This window comes from Periophthalmus magnuspinnatus, chromosome 13 (genome assembly GCF_009829125.3).
Source record: "Periophthalmus magnuspinnatus isolate fPerMag1 chromosome 13, fPerMag1.2.pri, whole genome shotgun sequence".
Classification (NCBI taxonomy): Eukaryota; Metazoa; Chordata; class Actinopteri; order Gobiiformes; family Gobiidae; genus Periophthalmus; species Periophthalmus magnuspinnatus.
The window spans coordinates 5,302,536-5,326,102 of NC_047138.1; the positions used below are offsets into that span (position 1 = coordinate 5,302,536).

Below are 23,567 nucleotides of genomic sequence, written 5' to 3' on the forward strand. Positions count from 1 at the left end.
GAATCATGTCAGATGTTTCCTAGTGAGACGGATGATACCCATGCAGTGATGTTATTTTGGCGTCAGAAATGCCCAACAAACCACTTCCTGTGCAGCTAAGACCATGTTGTGTGTAACTTTCCACAGAGGGCATCTGGGACTCCTCTCTTTTGTTTGGGAGACCTCCAGGATTTCCTCTTGGAGATGATAAACGTGTACATCCTGCCCAGCCACATGCCCTTCTGGGACTGCTCACTAATCTGACGGCAGCAGCAGAGATGTGCCTCTAAACCCAGTCTTGTTTATTTGATCAAAACTACTTTACTTTACTTTATTTATTTAAAGGACAATGTGCAGTTACATTAAAATATGGCTGCACCAGATTTAGCATAATGCTACTTTCCATCTGTAGTCCTTAGACTAGACAAACCCATTTGTTTATTCTTTTAATTACCCATGGCCCTAATCTTTGGAATCAGCAGAGCTCCACAGGGGACTCTAATGTGTATGTTTTAGTGCATGCAAACTCCACACCGGCCCTTCAACCGGAATTGAATCTGGGACCTTCTTGCTTTGAGGCTGAAGCTCCACCGAGACATCTGCATCTGTGCTAAATGGTCTTGTGTTGGTGTGGAGTGGTTCTTAATGTTTAAAGGAGCCCCATATTAATGTTGAATAAAACAGGTTTATGTGATGTATATTGTCCATTTTATAGTTTTACTGAAAACATTTTAATGAAAATGAACAGAACATTTAGCAAGAAAACATGCATAAATCTTACCACAAAGTATATACTTTATTTCAGGCCAATTATCATATAAAGATATTGTAACAGAATTTATTGTTCTAAAACATGCACAAATCTATGAAAAGAACAGATCATTACCGAATATAAATTCATTTCATGTGCATTTAGAAATCTCTAAATACAAAAGCCATTACCTTGTGATTAGTCCTACTGCTAATAACAGTCAACAACTAATATACTCTGACAATAACACACTAAATAAGCAAAAAAAACAGGCTCGTGACAAAACGCGTCAGCACTTTAAAATGCAGCACAAGCCAAGTGTAGTGTATCATAAACTGTAGTTACATTGTTCTTTAGAACACTGTTTAACCATCCTAAACCACACAATGGTGTACTTGACAAAATACAATTTAGGATGCTAGTAGTGTAACTTGTGTTAAAATGTTCATGTTGCCAGGTCTAGCATAAATGTTCAAGTTCTGAAATCAATAATTGACTTTTTTTTAACTTCTCAAAGTTTTTGAAACTTACTGCAGTAGTGTAAACATGAAAAACAATGTGAGGAACAGTCTCTGGTTTGTGTCTGCTGTGGCTGTAGAAATTCACTGCTCTCCGAGAATGTAAACAGTAGCGCTCATTTCAAAATCACCACTTTAAAAAAAAAAATCTCATTTAGTCACTCAAAACAACCCTCAAAGGACACAAGCCACTTCTCTATTCAGACATGTCACTTAACACTAGAAGCCTACATGTGTCTCATTAGCTTATATTATGTTGTTCGAAACAGTGGCTGATTACAACAAAACCAGAAAACATAAAAGTGTTAGCATTAAAACATCTTTGGAATCTCTCACAACAAACTTGGGCATTGATTGTTTCTTTTTTTTTTTTTTTTTTTCTTTTTTAAAAGATATTTCACACAAATAATGCAACAACTTAAACCTTGGCTTTCTGCCTTTCACTGCCTCACAAAACTCTCCGACCTGCTACAACCTGTCACAGTTGCTGCCAAAAAACCCTCAGTTCAACACAGCACAGCACATCTGAGCTCACACGTCTATACTGTCACAAGGTTTAATCAAGCAATAGCTATAGCTTGCTTTACCTAAAAATAATTTTTTTGGTTAATGTTAAAAATCTTTAAGAAAGAAAGAAGCTGCATGTGATCAATAAAAACACTAAAATGTATACAATAAAATCATAGACAATAGGAGTTTAAGAGCCAAAACCGACCAACCAGCTCCACAAGCTGTGATGATCCAGTTAAAATGCATCATTTACTCTAAAGGCAAATAAAGAAAAGCTGATGCCATTTGATCTATACTATGATACATACATGTATTAAGTAACCTAAATATAAAGTAAAAGACAAAAAGAACAACTTTCAAAATAAATCTTAATATATATAAAAAAACAAGCTGGGGTTACGATTTTGTCAGCCCAAGCATCTTAAAATGTGTTAATTTTGTGATAACGTGAATAAAAATGTGTGTGAAAATCATGAATGCTTGATGTTTGATACAAAGAAAGTGTGTATTTGTTCATCATGCTCGCGTCTCAAAAAATACAACTAAAGGCACTTGATCTAACAATAGGTTTCACATAGAATTGCTGGCACAGCCAAGCAGCAATGCAATCGGTCCCCAGACTCCAACCTGCCACTCTTCAATATGTCCAAGTCGGGCCTACTTTTACTCCAAATCAGTATTGTTCTTTCAGCAAATACATCATTTTTGGTTTTTCAGGCTTCAAAACATATCTCTGTAGAAAATGTATATTCAAAACATTGGTATGTTAAATGCTCATGTTTTTACCACTCTAAAGCAAATAGGCATCAAAAACAAAAGGTTAATTTTCTTACAGAGTACATGCTCTCCTCAATTATAGAGGGAGACTCCTGGAAGAGAGATGCCCTAGATTCCATGGCAGACTTTAGTGAAACATGCAGGGGACCCTTGTTTATAATTGTCTGTTCATGGGCCAGCCTTGAAGACACAGACAAAATAACGAGATAACGTTGTGAGAGAAGAAAAACAAATATAAGAGGAATACTGCCTTAAAAAAGAAAAAGGTTGATATACAAGATAAAAGTCCAAAAAGGCTCGCTGAAATGTCCTGAAAAAGCATGTATGAATCCTTCCAGATCAGAGCAAGCAGCAGTCCATGTCATGTGGTTAAGTCCTCTATAACCATGTGAGGAAGCTCTCTTTGTCGATCTTGCCCGTCAGGACGGACTCCATGTCGTTGAAGATGTCGGAGCTCAGGGCCTCCTGCAGACTAGGCATCAGCTCCTCCCCCTCCACGGCCATGCTCTCGCTCTCCAGGGTGCCCAGGTCTACATCCGTGCCTGGGATGGCGTCCAGGTAGTCTGGGAAGCGGCTGGGCTGGGAAGCCATGGAGGTCTGCTGAGGTTCACCTGGGGAACACAAAAGAGCAGCTTAGTTTGTTTAAAGGCAGTAGTATAAGAATGAAAAAAAACTAAAATTGAGTTGAAATGATCTTATAAGCTGCCTGTTCAGATATGTGCAATTATAACTGTCTCCCTTCATCTGGGCTACAATCATCCTCTTTACCCTGAAACTGCAGTACACACTAGTGCACAAAACAACAACATTACTCTAATCAAATCATTATATATGGAGCATGGACAATACAGCATCTTCTAAAAGCATTCACAATGGGCTAATCATCTATGTTCTTCTCACTAATATCGTGGCTCAAATTCTGGACAACAGTCCTGATGCACAGCATTGGCTTCACCCACTTCCCCTGACAGTTTGATATAAAAAGATGCAGTGAACCAATAAAATAAAATAACCTTAGACTTCCACTTTATAACTAAATACCTACTAAAAACATGACATATCAACATAAGCATTCTTGTCAGAAGTTCATAATCCGCACCTGTGTCCATCTCATCCACACTGTTGAGGAAGTCATCAGGAGTGCGAGGCACACTGTAGCTGCTCATACTCAGGCCGCTGTCCGTGCTCTCATCTCTGGAGTGGTAGGTTCCGCTGGAAAACACAAAACAAAATGTTATGTTTAAAATAATAATCAAAATGTGGATATTGTAATTGGGTTGAATTTGAAGTTTATGTTTATCATCACCATCAAAATACACACCACAATAGATGTAGGAGAATATATAGGAAGAAAAAATAAAATCATACCAACTACACAAAAAGGATTAGTGCGAGCTGGTACAAATGTAACAACATAGTTTAATTCTCCCAGGGACTCTATGCAGACAGACATTTCACAAATAGTTCTATGTCTGAATGCCTAGAAAGAACAGAACGGTGTTAAATCCCAGCATTTAACCTTCTTTAAGCAGATAAAGCATGTTAATAAAATGTCCAATATGAACCAACAAAAGAACCAAGTGGAGGACATTCGACAAGCCTATAGTGATTAACAGAGGAGAAATATGTAGGCAGTGTATCGTGAGGCAGAAGAAAGAGGCCATTGTGAGAGCAGGGGAGGAGGGGAGATTAGGTTATCCTGTCTGGTAACTGGACCACATGCTTCAATATCTTCCTGGCAATTCAGTGCCATCTTCCCGAGTCCACATAAGGACATACTTAGGCTAAAGATATGTATATGTATGACGGTTGCGGCGATATTGCCACTTTACTGTTTACTTGACTCCTTGTATTATTGTTATTTGTTACAAAACATGTCCAGCAGAGGTCGTCAGAGAGCAGTATTGCTTCTCAGTGAGTCATTCCCATGTGAAAGGGGTTACGACTTGAAAAGTAGGTCTTCTGTTGTTGCTACTGGTCAACTAGAATGATTTAACATAACCGATCTGAGGATATAATTTGCTCAAGGTAACGGGTCAATAGTGTTTTTTGTAGAGAGTAACACGATGCCCATTGAGCAGCTCGGCTCTTGTTCCAGGGGGTTTCCATTTTGTTTATGCCTCCCTGCTTGTGTGACTAAACCAACCTGTTGAGGAATGGGTCAGAGCTGTTGGCTGTCATGGTCCTGGTGTCCTGGGCCATCGGGGAAGACACTGGGTTACTGCCTCCATCTTGATCCATGGGGAGTTGATTTCTTAAAGCCAGTTCCTGTTGAAATAATACAATCAGTGCTACCGTACTTATACAATTAACAAATCCACAAAAACAGATGCTAAATATGGTCACTGCAGACGGTTCTATACAACTTGGATGTATTTGCGCTTCTTCGAGTCCATACATGGTGTCGGATTACACGAGAGGCCGTCCACTACAGGAGACAATTGTTCGCCACACAGGCCCTATCTGATAAGGCTGAGGATATGAAGTCATGTTTTTTTGCCTCTTTCCGCTTAAGTCCTTGAACGGGAAGGTGAAACAACTGGACATTTGTAGTTACTGACAACAATTCAGATCTCATCAATATCATGTGACTTTTTGATGTTTAACTGTTGTTTATCAAGTTTGCAGAAAAAGTATAGACGCTTTTTCAATGTTTTTTTGTTGATCAGGATGTGTGGGTTCTCTACTGTAAGCAATCTTTCAGTTTTTATGATATAGTTGTATGCAAAAGCGTACGAGTTGCCAGCTAAGTTGCCATCCGTTCTTCATTGCACTTCTGCCATGTGGAAAAGATTTGGGTGTGGCTTCTTTTGGCCTGAAGATGAACTCCTTCACAAGCATACAGCCTGGAAAATATATGTGAAGTTTTCTACTGAGGTCGCTGCAGTAGCCCGTCTTCATCAGAAACTTTACTTTTGTTTGCTGAAGCTGAATAATGAAAATTGTTCTAATGACCATGCAGCTAGCACCATGGCATAGTGACCTCAAATGTCAGATGGATCAGCTACTCTTCCTTTCTGAGAATACTATCATTAGGCGGGAGCACCAAGGCCAGTCAAGTCACTAATTACAAGAAACCTAATGCTTGCAACATACTGGACAAGAAATGATAAGGTAACTTGTTGACTCATGCATGTTACTGTTGATAATTCATATAATAATAGGTATACAGTTAGCACATTTGCATATAACTATTACTTGTACTTCTTTAGAAATGTATGCTTCATTACATTACTAACTATGGTGTTCATATTTGACTTTGAGGCATAATTTAGTGGATTGAGTAGATCAGATGCATGGATTGTGCACAGAAACTGTAACCATGCAACTTCAGTCAATGAAGTGTGGACAGATGAAGTGACAAAACCATGATTTGAATCCTAATTTCTGTGCGTTTCTACTCTACCAGTGGCGCGTACTCACTTCCTCCACTGTGAACGGCATTGGTAAACAAAGTCTGTGGCAGTCTCATTCATAACCATAAAGTCCTCTTCAGTTATGACACAGGCTTGAGTAAACCACTGGACTGGACTACGGGCTTAGCATGGGCGGACTGGTGACACATCACAGTTAGGAAGTGATAAAGTTACCGCAGATGACTAAGAGGACTTCATTGCAGGGCAAAGCTACAATAAACCCTCATCAAAGAAAAACTAGATTCACTACTCTACCAGTATACCATGACTCACCCCGTGTTTTTTTTTTACATAAACATTATTCAATTACATTTGAGCGTTTGGAGTTTGTGTGAGATGTCTGACCTGGGGCCTCTGTCTGAGCAGCTCTTGTTGCTTCAGTCGGAGTCTCTCCTTCTCGAGCTGTTGCAGTCTCATCTGGTTATTGCCTCCCATCACTGCACTGTGGGGCGGGAGCTGGCCTGTCGGCTTCACCGGGGCACTCTGGGAAATCCTCTGCTGGTTCAGACCTGCAACACATTATTAACATTTACATTAAAAAGTGTCAATGCTTTGTAAGTGTTTATTCATGCATTCAAATGTTACAACAACAGTAATATGGTTAGAGTTTATGGTTAATACAATTTGTAAAGTGTATATAGATGTATTTCAGCTGTTTATACTTTATTACATGCAGTCAAACATTTAGGCAATGAATACTAAATACATATTGAGGAGAAAATATGATCCATGCAATGTTTGGATTCATTGCTTTTTCCATAATTGTACAATAATTAACAATAAATAATGTCATCAGGTTATGTGCACAACAGTACAAATGTAAATGAAATAAATATAATGGTAAACATAATAAGCACAACATTTCTTGTGTAACACTTGGCTTAACAGTGCTTTACAAAAGTGACTTGGGCACTTGGGTCAAAGGTTAGAGTGGAGCCAGTGCATCAGGTTGTGTATGAGGGATGTCCCAACACAGGTTACAACCGGCCGAGAGCTGTGAGCATAAAACAGCGCTCTTCCTGTAAGACCTGATCCCCTCCCACTGCCTGACTAAGACAGGCTTTGTTAGTTTTGTACATTGCATCAGTCACGACTTATCCTTTCATTGTGTGGCTGGTTTCCTTCAAAACAAATCACAGATTATCCACTAGACTGACTGCCTCCTCGGCCGGGTTTATTTGTGCCAAATTAATGAAAGAAACTGAATAGATGGTGCAAGACAAATGAGAACAATTAAGTTGCGTCTATACAAAAATAATTTGAAATTGTAGAACATTTTCTAATATTTAATACAACCCATCTTAAATAGTATTGTGTATGCTAAATATATGTTCAAATATTTTGTTTTTAATAAAGAAAAATCAATTTGTTTCTACAAATTTGAAAAGAAAAGAAATAATATTAATTACACTGCATAAAGTGTGCATAAAAGTGTAAACAGAGAATAAATGTTCTCAGATACAAGTATGATTATAATTACACCACAATGGGCATGTTGACATCAGAACAGATGAGTGCATTTGAAAAACACAGATGTTTCTCTGGTTCTGTCTTTGTTTTTCTTTTCCTCTGTCTGATGGAGGGGTGATCTAATAAACATCAGCATAAAGCACCTCGACAATGTATGCATCCAAACTAGGTCAGACTTTTGATCACTGTTGTGGAGCTAAAGGGGCTATGCATTTGACCATGAGGGGTGTAACATTACAGGACCAATGAGGACCCTTGTTTGCTTATGCGCTCTGAGGCCCAACCAAAACAAAGGGCTCGACTGGGGGTGATTTTTATGCAGGGTTGCCTCTGCCTGTCCCGGCACCTTTCTCATCACCATTCAATCACTGCATGTTTACACTATCTGTGGAGATGAATGAACACTGGCTCTAGGCTCTCCCCTGGAAGCTCTGGTAAACTCCGCCCCGTCCCAAACTCTGCGCTGTGCTGTCCTTCCCCCCACAACAAGCCCACCGCAGCACCCACTCTCTCTCCCACTAGCTCTCCCACACGCATACTTCATGGGAGTGAGTACTACTTCTCTGTGGGACTTATCTGTGGCAGACACTACGGCTCTTTGTGGCCACGCTGTTGTTGGAGTAGCATTAGCTATGCCTGGCTGTACATGTCAGCAACCAGCAACTCAACAGTTAAAACTAGAAAAGAGACTAGGGAATAGAATAATACAATGGCAAACAGCATCCAACTAACTCAATAAAATATATATAATTCAGGCCTACTTTCTAACAGCAATATTACATCATTCATTACAAATCTCTGTGAAAGTTCAGTTACTCAGCAGGGGGTAGACATTTTGTACAATTTCAACTAGTCATTCCTCCCACACACCTGTTTATGAAAAGTAAGTCTCCCATTTCGCATGCAATATTACGCAATTATAACTAAGTCATGAGATTTACAGCTCAGATATAACCAAAAACAGCTGTTGATGTTGCCTTGAACTGTACTTTAAGAATATATTTTTGTGTATGAAGTGTGATACCATAAATTCAAACAAGTAGCATATCAGTGTGTGGTAAAATGGTAGTGAGGGACAGGTTCACATTGGGGCCACAGAGATAGGCAGCCTAAGAAGTGTGTGTTTGGTATACGTCAGCAGTACAGTACATACGGGCGGTGATAGCTGGTGGGCGAGAGATACGACATGAGTTAATGCCGTCTGCCTTTTGTCTTCTTCACGCAGACATAGGACAAAACAAGTAAACACAACTAAGGCCTTATCTGGGCCATCAGGCTGCCAGCTGTATTATAACACAACACTTCAGATCAGTAGATATCAGGGGTGTTAACTGAAGCAAGTGATGTGAAAGTATACAGTAAGTATGCAGTGCGAGTTTCTAAAAGTATAAATATAATATAAAGAACAACTAAAAAATAAATAAATAATAAATAAACAAAAAGAGAAATATAAATAAAATAAATAAACTAATAAAAATATAACTAAATTAATTAAAATTGAAATATAAATACATAAAAAATAAAATAAATAAATAAAAATAGTACAAGCACAAAATTGAGGTGCAATGGTTTTCAACTTTTTTCACTGAGTACCTCCTAAATTGGGCACTATGCAAATAAATGTGTTTAATAGACAACTGTCAATTATAACTATTGTTCTTGTTGTATTTTCTTTTAATTTTAGTGGTGTCCAAATGCCATCCTGCAAAAACAAAGATTTAAAATTTACTACAAAATACATTTCGTAATCAAACACTATTCAATTTCACCTTCTTTTGAAACATGACATTAAAGTTTCATGCAACTTGGCGTACATACCTCCACGGGTCCCTGTACCCCTAGGTAAGAAACAGTGACAAATTACTCTTTTAATTACTTTTTTATAAACTGATAGTAAATAAATATAATGCAAATATTGTTGAAAATTGTTGTGTCAGTTTTAACCTCAATCTACATTTTGAAACACTATTTTTCATTTTCAGGAACTTTCAAAGACTTTTCTATGTGTGGAAAGGCCATTAACTACAGTGCTTCTTGTCACTTTGTCTGAATCCTTAAAGAGGATGTGTGCTTATCCTGTGCCATTTTCCCCCTTGTTCCTGCGTTTTCCTTTCTTTCCCCTTTTACCTCACCTATCCCTGCCCCCACCTCCTCCTCCTCCTTCGCTCACATTGGAGTTCTTTGACTGAAAAGGTCTGGAACAGATTAAGAGTTGGACCGCAGAATAAAGAGGCCTGGCAGAGATTCAAGTCTGTCTGGAGAAATGGGGTTGCAGTGCCTTTCCTTGGGCCTCACGCAAAGGGGAGAGAGGGAGCTAGCCGCAACAGCATATAGAGCTACAGGCACTCTGCGGCTTTTCTTCTCAAGGCTCAAATTAGACGCCATTATCAAAGGAGCTGGCTTAAGACTAGAGAGGGCTGCGTATCAGCAACAGGGAAAGCATTTCTCGGCACAAATCTCTAAATGACATAATTATGCAAAAGTATGTTTCATAAAGTACAAGCTGACACTGCAGGATGAAAGTCTTTGTGTCCCCTTTAGAAGAAAGTAATAAGAACAGACAGGTTTCCTTTCTAACTCGAGAACAAAAGTTGAATGAGATGTAAAAAAAAAAAGTTGAGAAGGAACTTGAATAATGAATTATAAGTTGTTTTTCTATGATGGTTGTTTTTGAGCTGTAAACCAATATGAAGTATGAATTGATAGTACTAACGTCACTTACTAAAAAGCAAATTGTTACTTACAAAAATAATAATATTAATTTTGGAAAATACACAGTTCAATGGAGAGATAATACTTAAAGTTTATTTATACACCTGTCTATATAATATGGAGCAAAATAAAGGTTTTGTTACATCCAATGTGTTTTCACAGGCACCTCCTTTTAGGCCTGCAGGTTTGTGTGCTTACAGCTTTCTTTGAGCTTCAGAGGTTAGAAAAAGTAAGCCATGTGTATATAGACCTCTCTAATAAAACAGTAGAACAACCTGCATGTGATTTCACAAGGAGCATACCAGAGGAATGCTGTTGCAATAAAAGGATGACACCTCAAGCGTGAATTAATCAGAATGACGCCAACTGGAGCCCTTGTCTTTGAAATCTTCTTGGCACAAAGTGGCATTAGTAAAGTCTGTGCTGAAAAGATCCAATACATGAAGCTTAACCAGTAACTAATTTACCCACCAAGCACAACAGAGTGTAGCGGCGACCTTTAGCTAAGCCCAGGGCATTAATGACCAACTCAGCTGTTGCTTCAACACTAAAATGGCTGACAAAAGGTTAGGTGCTGCTTTTCAGACTAGGGGGTACAATTTTGTTTTCAATGACCACTTTGTGGCTAGTCACAACAAAACAGTGCAAGAGTATACTGATCTATTCAAGCAGCAAAGACAGATATTTTAGAAGGTAGCTTTGTGGATACGTGAACAGCTGTCCCAAGAACCAAATGTCCTGTACAGATGAGAACATTCTGCAACAATAACAGAACAAGCCTTTGGCCTTCATCATCAGCTGATATAATCCTCTATGAGCTACAGTAATTATTTGGTTAAAGATACAGGATTTATGAAGGACAGTGTTACCAAAACGCGGGTCCAGTCTAGGGTCCAACCAGGAGGTGGTCTTGTTCTTGTGGTTAATGTAGTAGATCTCGCCCTCTGAGGTGATGGCCTGCTCCCAGCCATCAGGAAGTGGACCTGCACAAGAAATAAAAATACTGTTACAGAAATGTTGTAGATTATTACCTTTTTTAACTTCTCCATAGATAGACCTTCTGATTCTATCTATGCACAGTATGTTGTAGAAAAAAAAGATTTATGATTTAGATGTTGAAATGCTATAATTGTTTCCTTGACCTTTAAATTGTGTTGCTTAACAGACCAGTGTCAGTTTTAGGATCGAGTGATACTTCATATGTAAATCCTATCCATGAGTCAGAGAGCTCCCAAACATGTCAGACAGGACTCGTCACGTTGTACCTTGGCGTTACCTCACCTAAGGCAAATTCCAAACTGCAGCGACAAAACACATCTTCACCATTGACATGGCAGGTTGCAACTAGACTGGACTTGACTACACTTCTCTTACACTTTATGTTGCATCAAAATGACAAAATATGGTGTAGGTTAATGTATGATGTCATATGGATGTGTGATATTTTGCAAACAAATCAAAATGGAAGTGGAAAAAAACCCCAAAAAACTTGGACCTCACTGGATTTATTTTTTCTCTTCTATTTAAACGTTGCACACACTCTCTCATATAAGAACAGATTCTTATTTGCAGCTGTCAAAATGTATAATGTCTTTAATTGTTTGTATTGTCTCTAATATCACAAAAAAAAAAAAAAGAAATCAAAATTGAAGTGAACTGATTTTATCGGTTCACCATTTTCACACAGCGGGCTCAACTAGACTAAACCAAGTCTTTGTATTTCTTTGTTTTTTTTGTTTTTTTCCCCCAGTCATATTTTTTTTTACAACTGTTACAACTTAACGTTTGGACAAAAAATTATTTCGTTTTTGTCCCAGATAGGAACAAGATTTTGGCAGTGAAACCGTCAGCTATCAATGCTCCATGTGATTTGTGAAGTCATGGGCTTGAAGTTTTGAAACATAGTAATAAGTAAATATTGAATTTCAAGTGAAGCATCGCATACCAGTGGCTGGGTTCATGAGGTTCTGCTGCTGGACTGGCACCGTGCTGGCCGGGGCAGGCTGGTTTAACTGGAGCAGGGCCTTACGTGGGTCCTGCCAAGTGGTAGTCTGCTCAATATGACTGTGGAGAGACAAGAGAGAACAATAAGTACTTCAGTATGAAAACATCTCCCGCCACTGTGTGAAGAGGCAGCTGAGGGTTCAAACTCAGGGTCAAATCAATGTGGAAAAAAAAACAAACACTAAAAACAACAGGTCGCGTGATGATGCAACAGTGATTAATGACAAAAACAGGTATACAAGTTGTAATTATCAAGTTCCCTGGTACTTCCTGTTACCATTTCAAACTTATGTTATTTTATAGCTAGAATATCTGACCTTTCTTGTAAAAGCAGCACTTAGTGTCTAAATCAAAGCGCTCCAAGCTGTGTGCATCTAAACATAAATTTGTATTGATTGAAAACCCAAATGTACCACTGCTTTGTTACGTTTGGGATGAGAGTGTATTAGCTGTGATACTCTGCTGTCTGAAAAAGTTGCATGCCCCTGAAAAATGAATGGATGTGTGTATGTGCATGTGTATGGTTTATAAGAGCTAGGGACAATTTAAAGCTGCAAGTAACAGTTTATATGATTCGTTTCTTTTGCAGTTCACACCAGATTTATGTTTTGTCATAAGCATCTTTTTTCTGTTATTACTTATCTGATGTTTTTTGAATGTTTGATAATACAGAATGTTTCCTGGGCTAGAACAATATGTTTATTTAATGATTTTGTCTGTTAAATTAGTAAAAATCCAAGTTAAGATACAAAAATAAAATATTAATGTTTAAAAGATTCATGCATTTGCGACAAAGCAACCGGTCACACCATGAGTCACCATGTGTTTTACTTCTATGTTTATTGGGCCAGGAGCCAAATCTGAGAGAATGGGTTGTACACAGTACCATTGTATAAAGGCATTGATAATTAGTGCTTTGTTGGTACTTGTTGCTTGATTAAGATGGAAAGCTAATACAGGAAGCCCTCCTCTCCCCGAGTGGGACCCTGACTATTGAGGGAGGGTCAGTCCCAGGGCTCAACGCAGGGGGTCCTCTTTCCTGGAAGCAGCCCCAACACAGTGGAGTGTCAGGCCCTTTAACAATCTGGCGCCACATTTACAAAGCTTTCACCTGCTTGACAAAGGCGCAGACAGAGCTACAACCCCGAAAAACCCATTCAACTAGTTTTATTTTGTGTTTTGTTTTCTGAACCATCCCCTTTAAAGCCACTCTTTGACCAAAAACAAAAATGGCTGTCAAGCTGTTCTGACAGAGGTACAGTACAGAGCAAAAGTTGTAAACAGGTTCGCACAAGAAGAAAGAAAGGGCAGAGATTTAGAGGATCTAATAAGATCCCCTAAATCAGAGGTTAATGTGCCACTGAACCTCAAAGCCCTCTGATCTGCTACATAGAAAATATAGGTTACAAAAACTTTCACACAAGCTTCAGTTGTTTTTTTTTCCAATTTCAATTTATGTATTATTTAGTTTGACCCATGAATGGACATTTATCATTTTGGACAATTAATAAGATTAGAGCTGCTAATTGCATTATACTAACCACTGCATTTTGACTGAATCGAATAAAAGATCAACTGTCTAATTCTTAACCGTCGGTTTGATCTGATAGTACCACCAGATTTGGGAACAGCTGGCTAAAGTACGAGTTTCTGCCTTTCTCTTGGCCTGTGTTGTAATCCCAGCCCGGCCTGTCTGCTCCCTGTCCCAGGCCGCTGGTCAGCGAGAGGGAGAGAGCCTGACTCAGCACTCCCCCCTCTCACACAATGCAACCCATTTTGAAGCCCTCCTCTTGTTTATGCTTTACTGATCAAAGGAGTTGCCAAATCCCCCTAGCCCCTCCCCCTCCCCTTAGCACACACACAAACACCACAAAACCAAGCAAAATAGTTGGAGGCTGCTCAGACTGGAGAGGCCCCCTTTAAGAAAAAAGGGGTCAGAGAGAAAGCAGGGTGAGACAAACTATAAAGAAAAAAGAAAAAAAAATTGAATATATCCACGGAAGCAACCCCTCTGAAATTCTATTGGCTGCACAAGTTGCTGTGGTAATGTTACGCTCCTCCCAGCCCCCTTAAGTTGCCTCTGTCCCACTCTGGAAACTATGACATTTATTTTGGAGAGCTGGGATAAGAAAAGGGAGGGCTTATCGCGTAAAGGCCTGCACACCCTGGTACAAAGAACTAAACACGAATGCAGCAAAAAGATGTTTTCAAGCTCCAAGTCTTGTTGCCGGATGTGCTCAGTCCAACGCTAATCAATGCAACCATATTGAATTTCCCATCACATGATACTTAAATAGCCTTTGCGCGTTTATATCAAACGGCTGTAAACAAATCCACAGTTTCAAAGCGGCTGCGGAAAGATTAATCAAAAGCATGTGATAAGTCAGTTTAGCGTTCACATGGGATCCACAATGTGTGCGTTACGACTGGTCAATGAGTTACTAAGGGCTGGTCATTTATCACCAGCGTTAAAGCTAAAAGATAATCCATTCACTTGCCCCACGAACCCCGTATATGGTCAACGCTTCCTGTAGGCGAAACATAAAACAAAACAATGTCATGGCAACTGTTGGGGACGGCTGGAGGCCAACAGTTGTTGCGAGGAATTGCTGATGATCTGCAACCTCTACGCCACAACTGCTCCATGTTAGCTTTACATGAGCACAGCGAGCTCACAAGGTACCAACCCCCAACCTCTAGCGCTATAGCTCTCTACGGGGCTTAAGTTACTCTGTTGACAAACTCTTTTTACTTTTTTGGCACGCTGTGAGAATTGAGCTATCAAAAGTGAATGACATAGACCTACGCACACAGACAAAAATAGGGGTTAGTATCAAATAAATAAATAAAAATAAAGTTTGTCAAGCCTACGTGTTATGCCGACCCCGAGTTTTATTAAAGCAGACCTGTTACGCAAAATAAATAAACTTTTTACAGCTTTCAAACACTTTATAGTCACTTCCGCTCACCATTTACTCATCTGAAGTTGTATTTGGAGTGATTTGTACATCTTTACTTACAATACAACTTATTTTTAAGACGCCATATTGCCCCATTTTCACTGCCACCGGCGTACGCCCACTGCTCTGTACTTACTCATTCTCTATACTATTTTCTTAACTGGTGCGTAGGAATCGACAACGTTGTGTAATCATTCTGGTACATGCTTAATCTGCAGCTATCGAACGGAAGTGCCGAAAACTACACGGCTCTTTGTTGTGTCGTCAGCTCCCATTGGACACTGCAGTTTTCTAACCCTGAAGTGAGTGGATTTGTTTCTTTTATTAAATCGTTTTAGATGAATATTGCGATTTAAAATGTGCAGATAACAACAATGAAAGGCTGAATAAATCTGAAAATGAAATAATAATGTCCCTCGCAAATATAAGATTCAGTGCAATACGCTATCAGTTCAAGATGTGTTTGTGTCGTCATTGTCCGTTTCTGTTTTAAAAAATGGACCATGATCATTCAATTCAATTCAGGAATCAAAATAAACTGAACTGAATGATCCACTGGTGTTATTGATTATAATTATATAGCAGATGGAGGCAAATGGAGATAGTTGCATAGTCAAATCATAATGTATAACCCACACAAATCACTACAAGCTATGGGTTAAAGCTTTTTTTAATAAATCTAGTAGTAGTTTGGTAATTACAAAAGACACACTGATGTTAAAGATTTAGCTTCAACCCTTCATTATGATGATTACTACGACTGAAGGGTTTGGCTGTCTGTGCACATGCTGTGGTTGTTGATCCCTTACCCTCCTGACATTTGCCTGAATGATGGTCCAATTATCAAGTTGGTGTTTATTGTACCTGGGTTATTTATAATGTGTGTTACAGTGGGAGGGTAAACTTGACTTTTTTTTAGTGGAGTTCAGTTTGTTTTGAAAGTGAATACAGTCAGGAATTGTACTCTAGTACTTCAGTTCAATTCTGTATGGAAACAAGTATATTTTATAGCCTATAGTCGTAACTTGATCCAAATATAATTGTCACAAGAGAAAAAAAAAAGAAAAAAAAGTGTTTTGGTTACAGGAATAGTGCTATAACCATTATTTGTACATGTATTGTATGCATATTGTTACCATTACAACAACTATTACTAATTTTGTCACTAATGTAAACAGCACAGTTTTTATATAGTATCAAATGAATACTCATTACTGGAACTGGTCATTTTGCTAGGGGTTTTTTTGGTTTTGCTAAAGTCTTAAAACTCACTCTCGCAGATGAGCTGTCAGTGCACTCCTCAGGCCACAGCACCTCACCCAGAACTGGGAGTAGCCTCAACTTTAAGTGCTGGGAAGTTGGTCAAAGCCGATAACCCAGAAGAAGCTTGAGGAGGACAAGATGTAATCAGGCTCCAGGACAAGGGTGAGCCCCTCCGCCCCGGTGGACCTGAGATGCCTGGCTGCCCTTCTATCAGCGGGACATCATCAAGAGAGATTATTGAGGCAACCTTTCTGACCCCATTGTAGCTGTGAGTTTCCTTTTGAAGTAGTGTTTATCACAACAAGTACTAATGAAGCAAAAGGAGTGGGATTTCACAACTCCAGATCCAAATTATTGGGACATGGAGAAATGTAAATAAAACAGAATACAAATTTTAAAACCATATTATGTACTTTGAATTTGAGTAAAATGTAGTTGTTTGAAGGAAGAAGCAAAAAGTACTGATACAACAGGGAAAAGATCAATTAACTCACATACACTGACTGAAATTTGTCGCTTAAAAAGGTGCATCTGGTAGCATCAACATAACTAAAAAAGGTGTAATAAACATCTTAACTTTCTCGTGTCGTGTCAACTTGGGGATTTGGGAGTTTTGTGAGCTCAACATAATTAGGTTCAAATTCTAATAATTCAATCATACAGAATAACGTGCAATGTAGAGCAGTGTAGTTGTCCCTGAAAAAGTCTGGATTACACATAGCATCATTCTCAAACACCAAAATTACTTGCACAAAACAATCTGAGAAGACCCAGTTCAGGAGAATCAGCACCTCAGTGGAGAATCCCTGACAGAGCGCGCATTGATGTCTGAAACAGAGGTGTAACATCAAGTCTTCAGCAAACAGCCGTCTGACTTTCTCACAGTCCCACTTGTGTACTGAGCTGACAGGACCCAGTGGAACAGGAAGGCTCTTGTCTGTGTGTGGTCAATAAACCAAAAGTTTGTCAAACACAAAGTTGCTCTAAATGAGGCTTTTGCACAGGCACGAGTGAAAGTTCCCAGCACCATTTGTGACTGGGTTCACAAGGACCCCCTCTCTCTTAAAACTCTTCAAAACTGTAAATGAAACCAAGTCAGTAAAGCTAATATCTGATCAAAATCAATCAATATCCACAATTAACTAATGTGTCACTTTATACATTTGAACCTGAAAATATCTGTACTTTTATATTACCTTTTCCTTGCTGTCATTTGTATATTGATCAACATGAAAATCTGTGTCTATATTTAAATGAATCACAATTCAATCTAGACAAATAAAAATGTAGAGCGTTATCTATACCCATCAAATACACTATAAATTGTAAAAATCCAAATATATTGAGCTAAAAAATGATGACAGGAGAAAACTGCTGCTATTAGCCATAAGTGACTAATCTATGGGAAACCACACTTATCCCCACAGCTTAAAATCCAATTGAGAAAAGACAAAGTGCCTGTGGACTCTGAGCTCTACCTGCCCCTAAGGCCAGAGACAGTCCCCTCCCGCTGGTTACCCCTCTCTGCTCAGGGCTGACTTCCCACGGACTAAAAACTCATTCAAAGCTGCGTTTAATAAGCGGTCGGAAACAGTGATTACCTCTGCTAGCTCACCAGAGTGTCTAAATTAGAAACCTTCATTAGTTTATGACCCAGCCCTGGAGACTGGCCCTGCCCCCCCTGCCCCCCCTCCCCGGAGCAGCAGGCAAGGTGACCCCTGGTGCCATAAATCAAAGACAGCCAAGGCAAACGAAGAGGAGGAGAGGTCATTACACTAGTTGGTGTTCTTCTAGCATCAGTTTAGGGCTGAGTGTCATTTTCTATAACTAATTGTTACTGGATAAAAAGATGTGATGTCAGCATTATAACATGGATAGATAAAATGTGATGTCTGCATAATAATATAACTACTCTAATTTCATCCAGGTTGTTCGTCCAGGTGGTGTGAGTTCATAAAACAGATAAATAGTTGAATAGGAAAGGATATATCAAGCATAAAATAAAAATAAATAAACTAAAACAAACTGTAGCTCCTGTGCATAAGGATAGAGAAGATTTATTGACTGACTCAGCAAGGGAAAACAATAAAATATACTCTTTTTTAATGATAATTGGACAAACATGCTATAAAATGAACACAACTTCACAAAGCAGGGACCGTTTAGCACATGTTAGCCTGAAGCAATATACATGATATACATTATATTTTTGCCTCACCATTTCTAAGCCTCATCTCATCAATGGTCTATTTTAATGCTCACATGAGTCTCACTGGCCTATGGTGTGAATGAAGATCACTGTTTTACAACTGGGACAAAGGGAGGATCAATCCAAGCTGCCTGAGCCCCTCCTGGTTGCAGACATGACATGTCCACACGGCTGCCACTTCACTCCAATGACACAAAAGGCACCATCACAGACCTACAGCCCCATTCAAACCACAACTGAGCTTTTGTAAAGAGAGGGGGACAGTGGCATGTGGGGCTACTGACTCACAGGGCAAAGTTATGGATACATCAGCAACAAGACCTAGAAGATTATCCTGGAAAACTTTTCTCTATTAGTTTATGTATCAATGCACAACAGCCAGCAGTCACCTGAGTGAAATGTGAGCTTCAGCTAAGCCCCTGCTAACTGCTCAGCTCTCTCTCTCCTCCCCCACTCGGCAACCACCCACACACACTCTCGCGCTTGGCTTCACTCCCTCAGCAGCACTACTTGGTCAGACGGGTCTGTTTATAAATAGGGGAGTGTCTTTTTCAGCAGATCGACCCAGCAGAGGCCACCTTTATTCCAGATCAAATATCTCCAGCTTTGATGTATGGACAGTCTGCTCAAGTTTTTTCTTACTTCAACAAAGACTATAGGGATTTGTGAGCCGTATGCACGAGCCAGTTGGTCCTAAGTGGTAAAGGAATTATGGGCAATGTTTCAAATAAGCAAAACAGAAAATACATTGACTATTCAGTTGGTGGAACTTTGATACAAGTACATTGGGCCAGGTACAAAACTTTTACCAAATTAACAACAGTTGAAAATGAAACTCTAAACTGTAGGAATGAACCCCGTCTAGACAATGCAAAAGCTGTGCCTCTGAACACGGACAAAACACACATTTTTAGACTTTTTAAAAGAGTTTTCCAACATGGTCCAGATGTTCTGCAGATGTGAGGCCTTCAAACATCTGGTGCTGAAAGTTCTGTTTGATCCCAGTAAATTTGAGCTCAACATGCCGTTCATAAAGCAACTTTTGACAACAATTTACCTTAAAAAATAGACTTGAATCATATAAGCTTTATGTGGCAAAACAGGTGAATGTTTTCAAAGGAAAGTTACCAAAGCTCTTGAATTAGTTTTGTGAGATAACTTTAATCTGATAAAAGTTCTTTTCATTTGTACTGGTGAAGTACAGGTTTTCCATGTACTACCACCTACAATAAAATGAGGAGATCAGGAGATCAGGAGACTTGTGTCCTTTTCTGTCTGGAGAATTGACAGTGGTTCATTGTTTTGACTGAAACGTGAGCCTAAGAAAAGGAACACTATATACAGCTGACTCTCCAAAAAGACTTCTGTTGTTTGTTGGGCCCACCAAATGTAATAACCTACCCTGCATTTGAGCATCACAATTGTCTCTTATAGAAGACTCTAGCCATTGTTGTACACTGTAACAAGTTGCAAATTAATGTGCTCACTGAACAGAGGAGCAGTGTACAGCCACACACACATTACAGCCACACACACATTACAGCCACACACACATTACAGCCACACACACATTACAGCCACACACACCCATTACAGCCACACACACCCATTACAGCCACACACACACATTACAGCCACACACACACATTACAGCCAACTTTGGACCTCTCCAGGGATTGACACTGTTGTGTAACATGTGTGTATGTACGCACAACAAAATATGAACTAGCCTGTGTGCAGCACAATAGCCTAGGAGTTTGGGCTGCGGGGACATGCTGGGCACTCTGAGAGTTGTGGTCCTATTTTTTTAAAGTTAATTGTAGTGTATTTAATGTTAAGTCCAACTTAACAGCTGCGGTAGGCAGTTGTGGACATAGTGTTGTTCCTTGGACTTACTTGAGGAAGTATCTCTGTCCTGAAGCTGTCTTGGCCAACTCCCAGCCGGGGGGCAGAGGCACGTCATCAGGGATCTCATAAGAGGACTGACGAAGGTGCTGAGGGGAGGCACCTGCTGAGCCCATCCCAGATAGAGAGCCTGCAGAGACAGCCCCGAGCTGCAGGTTGGCTGGGGACGAATGGGCTCGCACATGGTGGGGGGTTTGGGAGGCACCACTCCCTGCATCAGTGCTGGCCTGTGGGAAAGGTACACAGTAATGGAACGAGGCAAGAGGGACTTCATATGTCCTACATGGCTATTTGTGGGTTTGTGAAATAAAATGAAGAAATTCTCTGCTTATTGTCATACACCCAACCCCATTTTGTATTACTGATCTCAGATGTAAAACTCTATAGGCTTTATTGTATGCAAAAAATCAACACTTTTGGGGTTAGACAGTTGTTTTCATGCTGGACAATGCCCAGCCCTGATGTGGGACAGACAGATAAACTGCGCATGCGCATCAAACTAACGCTCAACTAACAGTTCTGAGTAAAGACAGCGGCTATAGCAGAAGAAATCTGTTAGAAAAGGTGTTTCTATACAAGTACAATCTTAGTGTATTAATATACACAGTAACAATGTAAAGTCAGTCATTGCAGGACTGTTTACATGTTTGTCAATAACACAAGTTGCCTAAAAGCAAAATCAACGTGCCATGGACTTCTGTAGGAGGTTAGATCTACACAAGAGCATTTAAGATTCAATTAAGAGTCTATTTCTTCTTCATACATAATTCTTCTTCTAACTTCTCAGCAAATGAGACCAGCGCTGGGAAAACTATTTATCACATAGGCTTAAAAATGTAACTCCCTGGATCTATTCTATTCTAGATCTTTAGAGGCTATTTATTTTCTGTTACCCAAACCATTTCCAAAAATAAGTGTCAAATTACATGATTAACCTATAACCTATATTTCTCCGAGGAAAACTTTGCTGCAGTGCTTGTAAAGTGAGGCCCAGGCGCAGGCAGGCCCGGGCCCCAGCGCACGGGATGGGCCTACAGCTGAACACAGATTTGTTGGAGGGGGGAAGGAGAGGGGTGACAGGCGGCCTTACTTGTCTGGAATGGGACTTTGGTTCTGGTGGTTTGAAGAAAGAGTCTGGTAGCTTCCTCATTCTCATTGGCACAGAGGGGGGCACGATGGTACTTTTGGGGTTCATAACGGCGTTGAAGAGCGCCTCCAGGTCTGTCTCGGAGTCGCCCCGGACGTGGACGATCTGGTGTCCGGCCGGAGGGTTGTGCTGGCCCGGTTCCATTGTGCCAAAGCAGTGTGCCAACCGTGCGCTTCCCAAAGTTTTGCGCTCACAAAGTCACAGAAATGGTCTTGGAGTACTTTTACGCACCAAGAAGAGTGGGGAAAAAAACTGGACGCCGATCAATAAAAGTTACACGGGGGTCATACTAAACTTTCAATGTGGAGGAATTTGTACTTCCAAAGTGTGTTAGCTGTCAAAGTATCCAGCAAAGGACAGCGTTTTCCTCGAGTTTCTTCCAGACATAACTGTGATGGTAACAAAGCTCATATCTGCTCCACAGTGGAATCTGTTTGCGTGAGTTTTTCGCTCACAAAAAGTAAAGCAAAAGACAAAACGTAAAAAAAAAAAAAAACACTTGACAAAAACGCTCCCGTAGATCTTTTTCCAACTGCGGTGTGTCAGGTAAAGATAAGCTGCAAAGGAAATTCACAGATCGCAAAAGAAATCTCCGCAGCTCACTATGGAGAAAAAAAGTTTTGCTCAGTCGACCCAAACTCTGGGCAGGACATCAAACTTTATGACTCATGGGACGCCTGCTCCAGGGGCGGGGCCTCGCTTTAATTGGGATAGGAGCGTTTAAAGGGACAGGCTGTGCCCATGGGCCCTAACAGGGACAAACTACTTAAAACCCCAGTGATCAACTTTATTAGACATAAATGTACAAGGCTGTGTTCCTCCTTTTTTGTGTTAACGCCGCTTAGGAACATTTAAGACTCCCTTTTTCGACTTGTACAGGTGCATAACATTTACAGCCACAAAGTAAATGTCTTATTTTGTGGCCAATTAATGAAATGGTAAAACAGTGTAATAGATGTATGAGTTTTTCTTTCTACCCATTTGTACACACCACTTTCCTCTCCAGGATCTCTGTATTAAAAGCCATTTGGAAAAACACTGAACAGTTGTGCCTAAAAAGTAAATCTGCCCACTGAGGGTTAAAACAACAGAAAAACAAAGTTTACCATTTGGCCATTAGCAAAACAAATACAAAGTGTGATGTGCAGGTTGTCAGTATATCTCTCTATGAACCATGGTTTAACCATAGACAATTTGGTTTTGAACAAAATAATAGCCCAATGTGTTTTACAGTGTCCATTGAAAGTAGATCCACAGAGTTCCCACGATTGTTATGCAAATGAGGCCCCATTGAGAAATCATTTTGTCAAGATCCTCTCTCTGGATATAGGGCTGTGTCTAAAGCTTTTTCCCATACATCCTCTGAATGAATGATTATGAACACGCTTTATTTCCCAGACACACTGTAAAGACCAGGCAACACATTAAAGAGCTTTGCTTGTAGTTAGACATTTTTTCCAGACACTATTTAATCTGTGCTCTGTGCTATAAATGAGCACAGTGTTAAGTTACTCATTAAAAAACAGAATAGGTAAATATATATTTAGAAGCACATTTCTAAAAGTTATAATTAGTCGACTTCATACTGCACTTCTTTTCCCAAATTTTGAAAAAAAAAAGCATACATTTGATTTAAATTGAGTTTATTCATGGTAAATAACCCCCCCTCACAAGTAGGACTAATGTAATAATTAATGAGTGGCTTTGTAGCAGTCGCACTGGCAACAACTTTGCAACATAGCTCTGTAATCTTTTAAGCAGGGCCTAAATACTTTAAGGCTATTACTAATCATTTAGAAGCAGGAGACTAATATGTTTGAACTATACAGATTTTTCTTTTTTAGTATTTACTTATTTTGCTATTGACTCTGAAATCTTATGCCAGTGGAGGAGCATATGGCTCAAGAGTGTGGCCCTGTCTGAGTGACCCTGTGCGCAATAGCAGA

General features: G+C 39.7%; 1 protein-coding gene across 1 annotated transcript; it reads right to left on the minus strand.

Annotated features, from left to right (window-relative positions):
* Nucleotides 1–750: 750 nt before the first annotated feature.
* Nucleotides 751–22,277, minus strand: yap1 (Yes1 associated transcriptional regulator). Its single transcript, XM_033976511.2, has 8 exons — nucleotides 21,565–22,277; nucleotides 20,466–20,701; nucleotides 12,079–12,197; nucleotides 11,003–11,116; nucleotides 6,297–6,460; nucleotides 4,682–4,803; nucleotides 3,635–3,747; nucleotides 751–3,146 (listed from the first exon to the last, which is right to left on the minus strand). The coding sequence occupies exons 1-8, from the start codon at nucleotides 21,763–21,765 to the stop codon at nucleotides 2,914–2,916; spliced, it is 1,302 nt and encodes a 433-aa protein (XP_033832402.1). The 5' UTR covers nucleotides 21,766–22,277; the 3' UTR covers nucleotides 751–2,913.
* Between the last annotated feature and the right edge of the window lie 1,290 nt (nucleotides 22,278–23,567).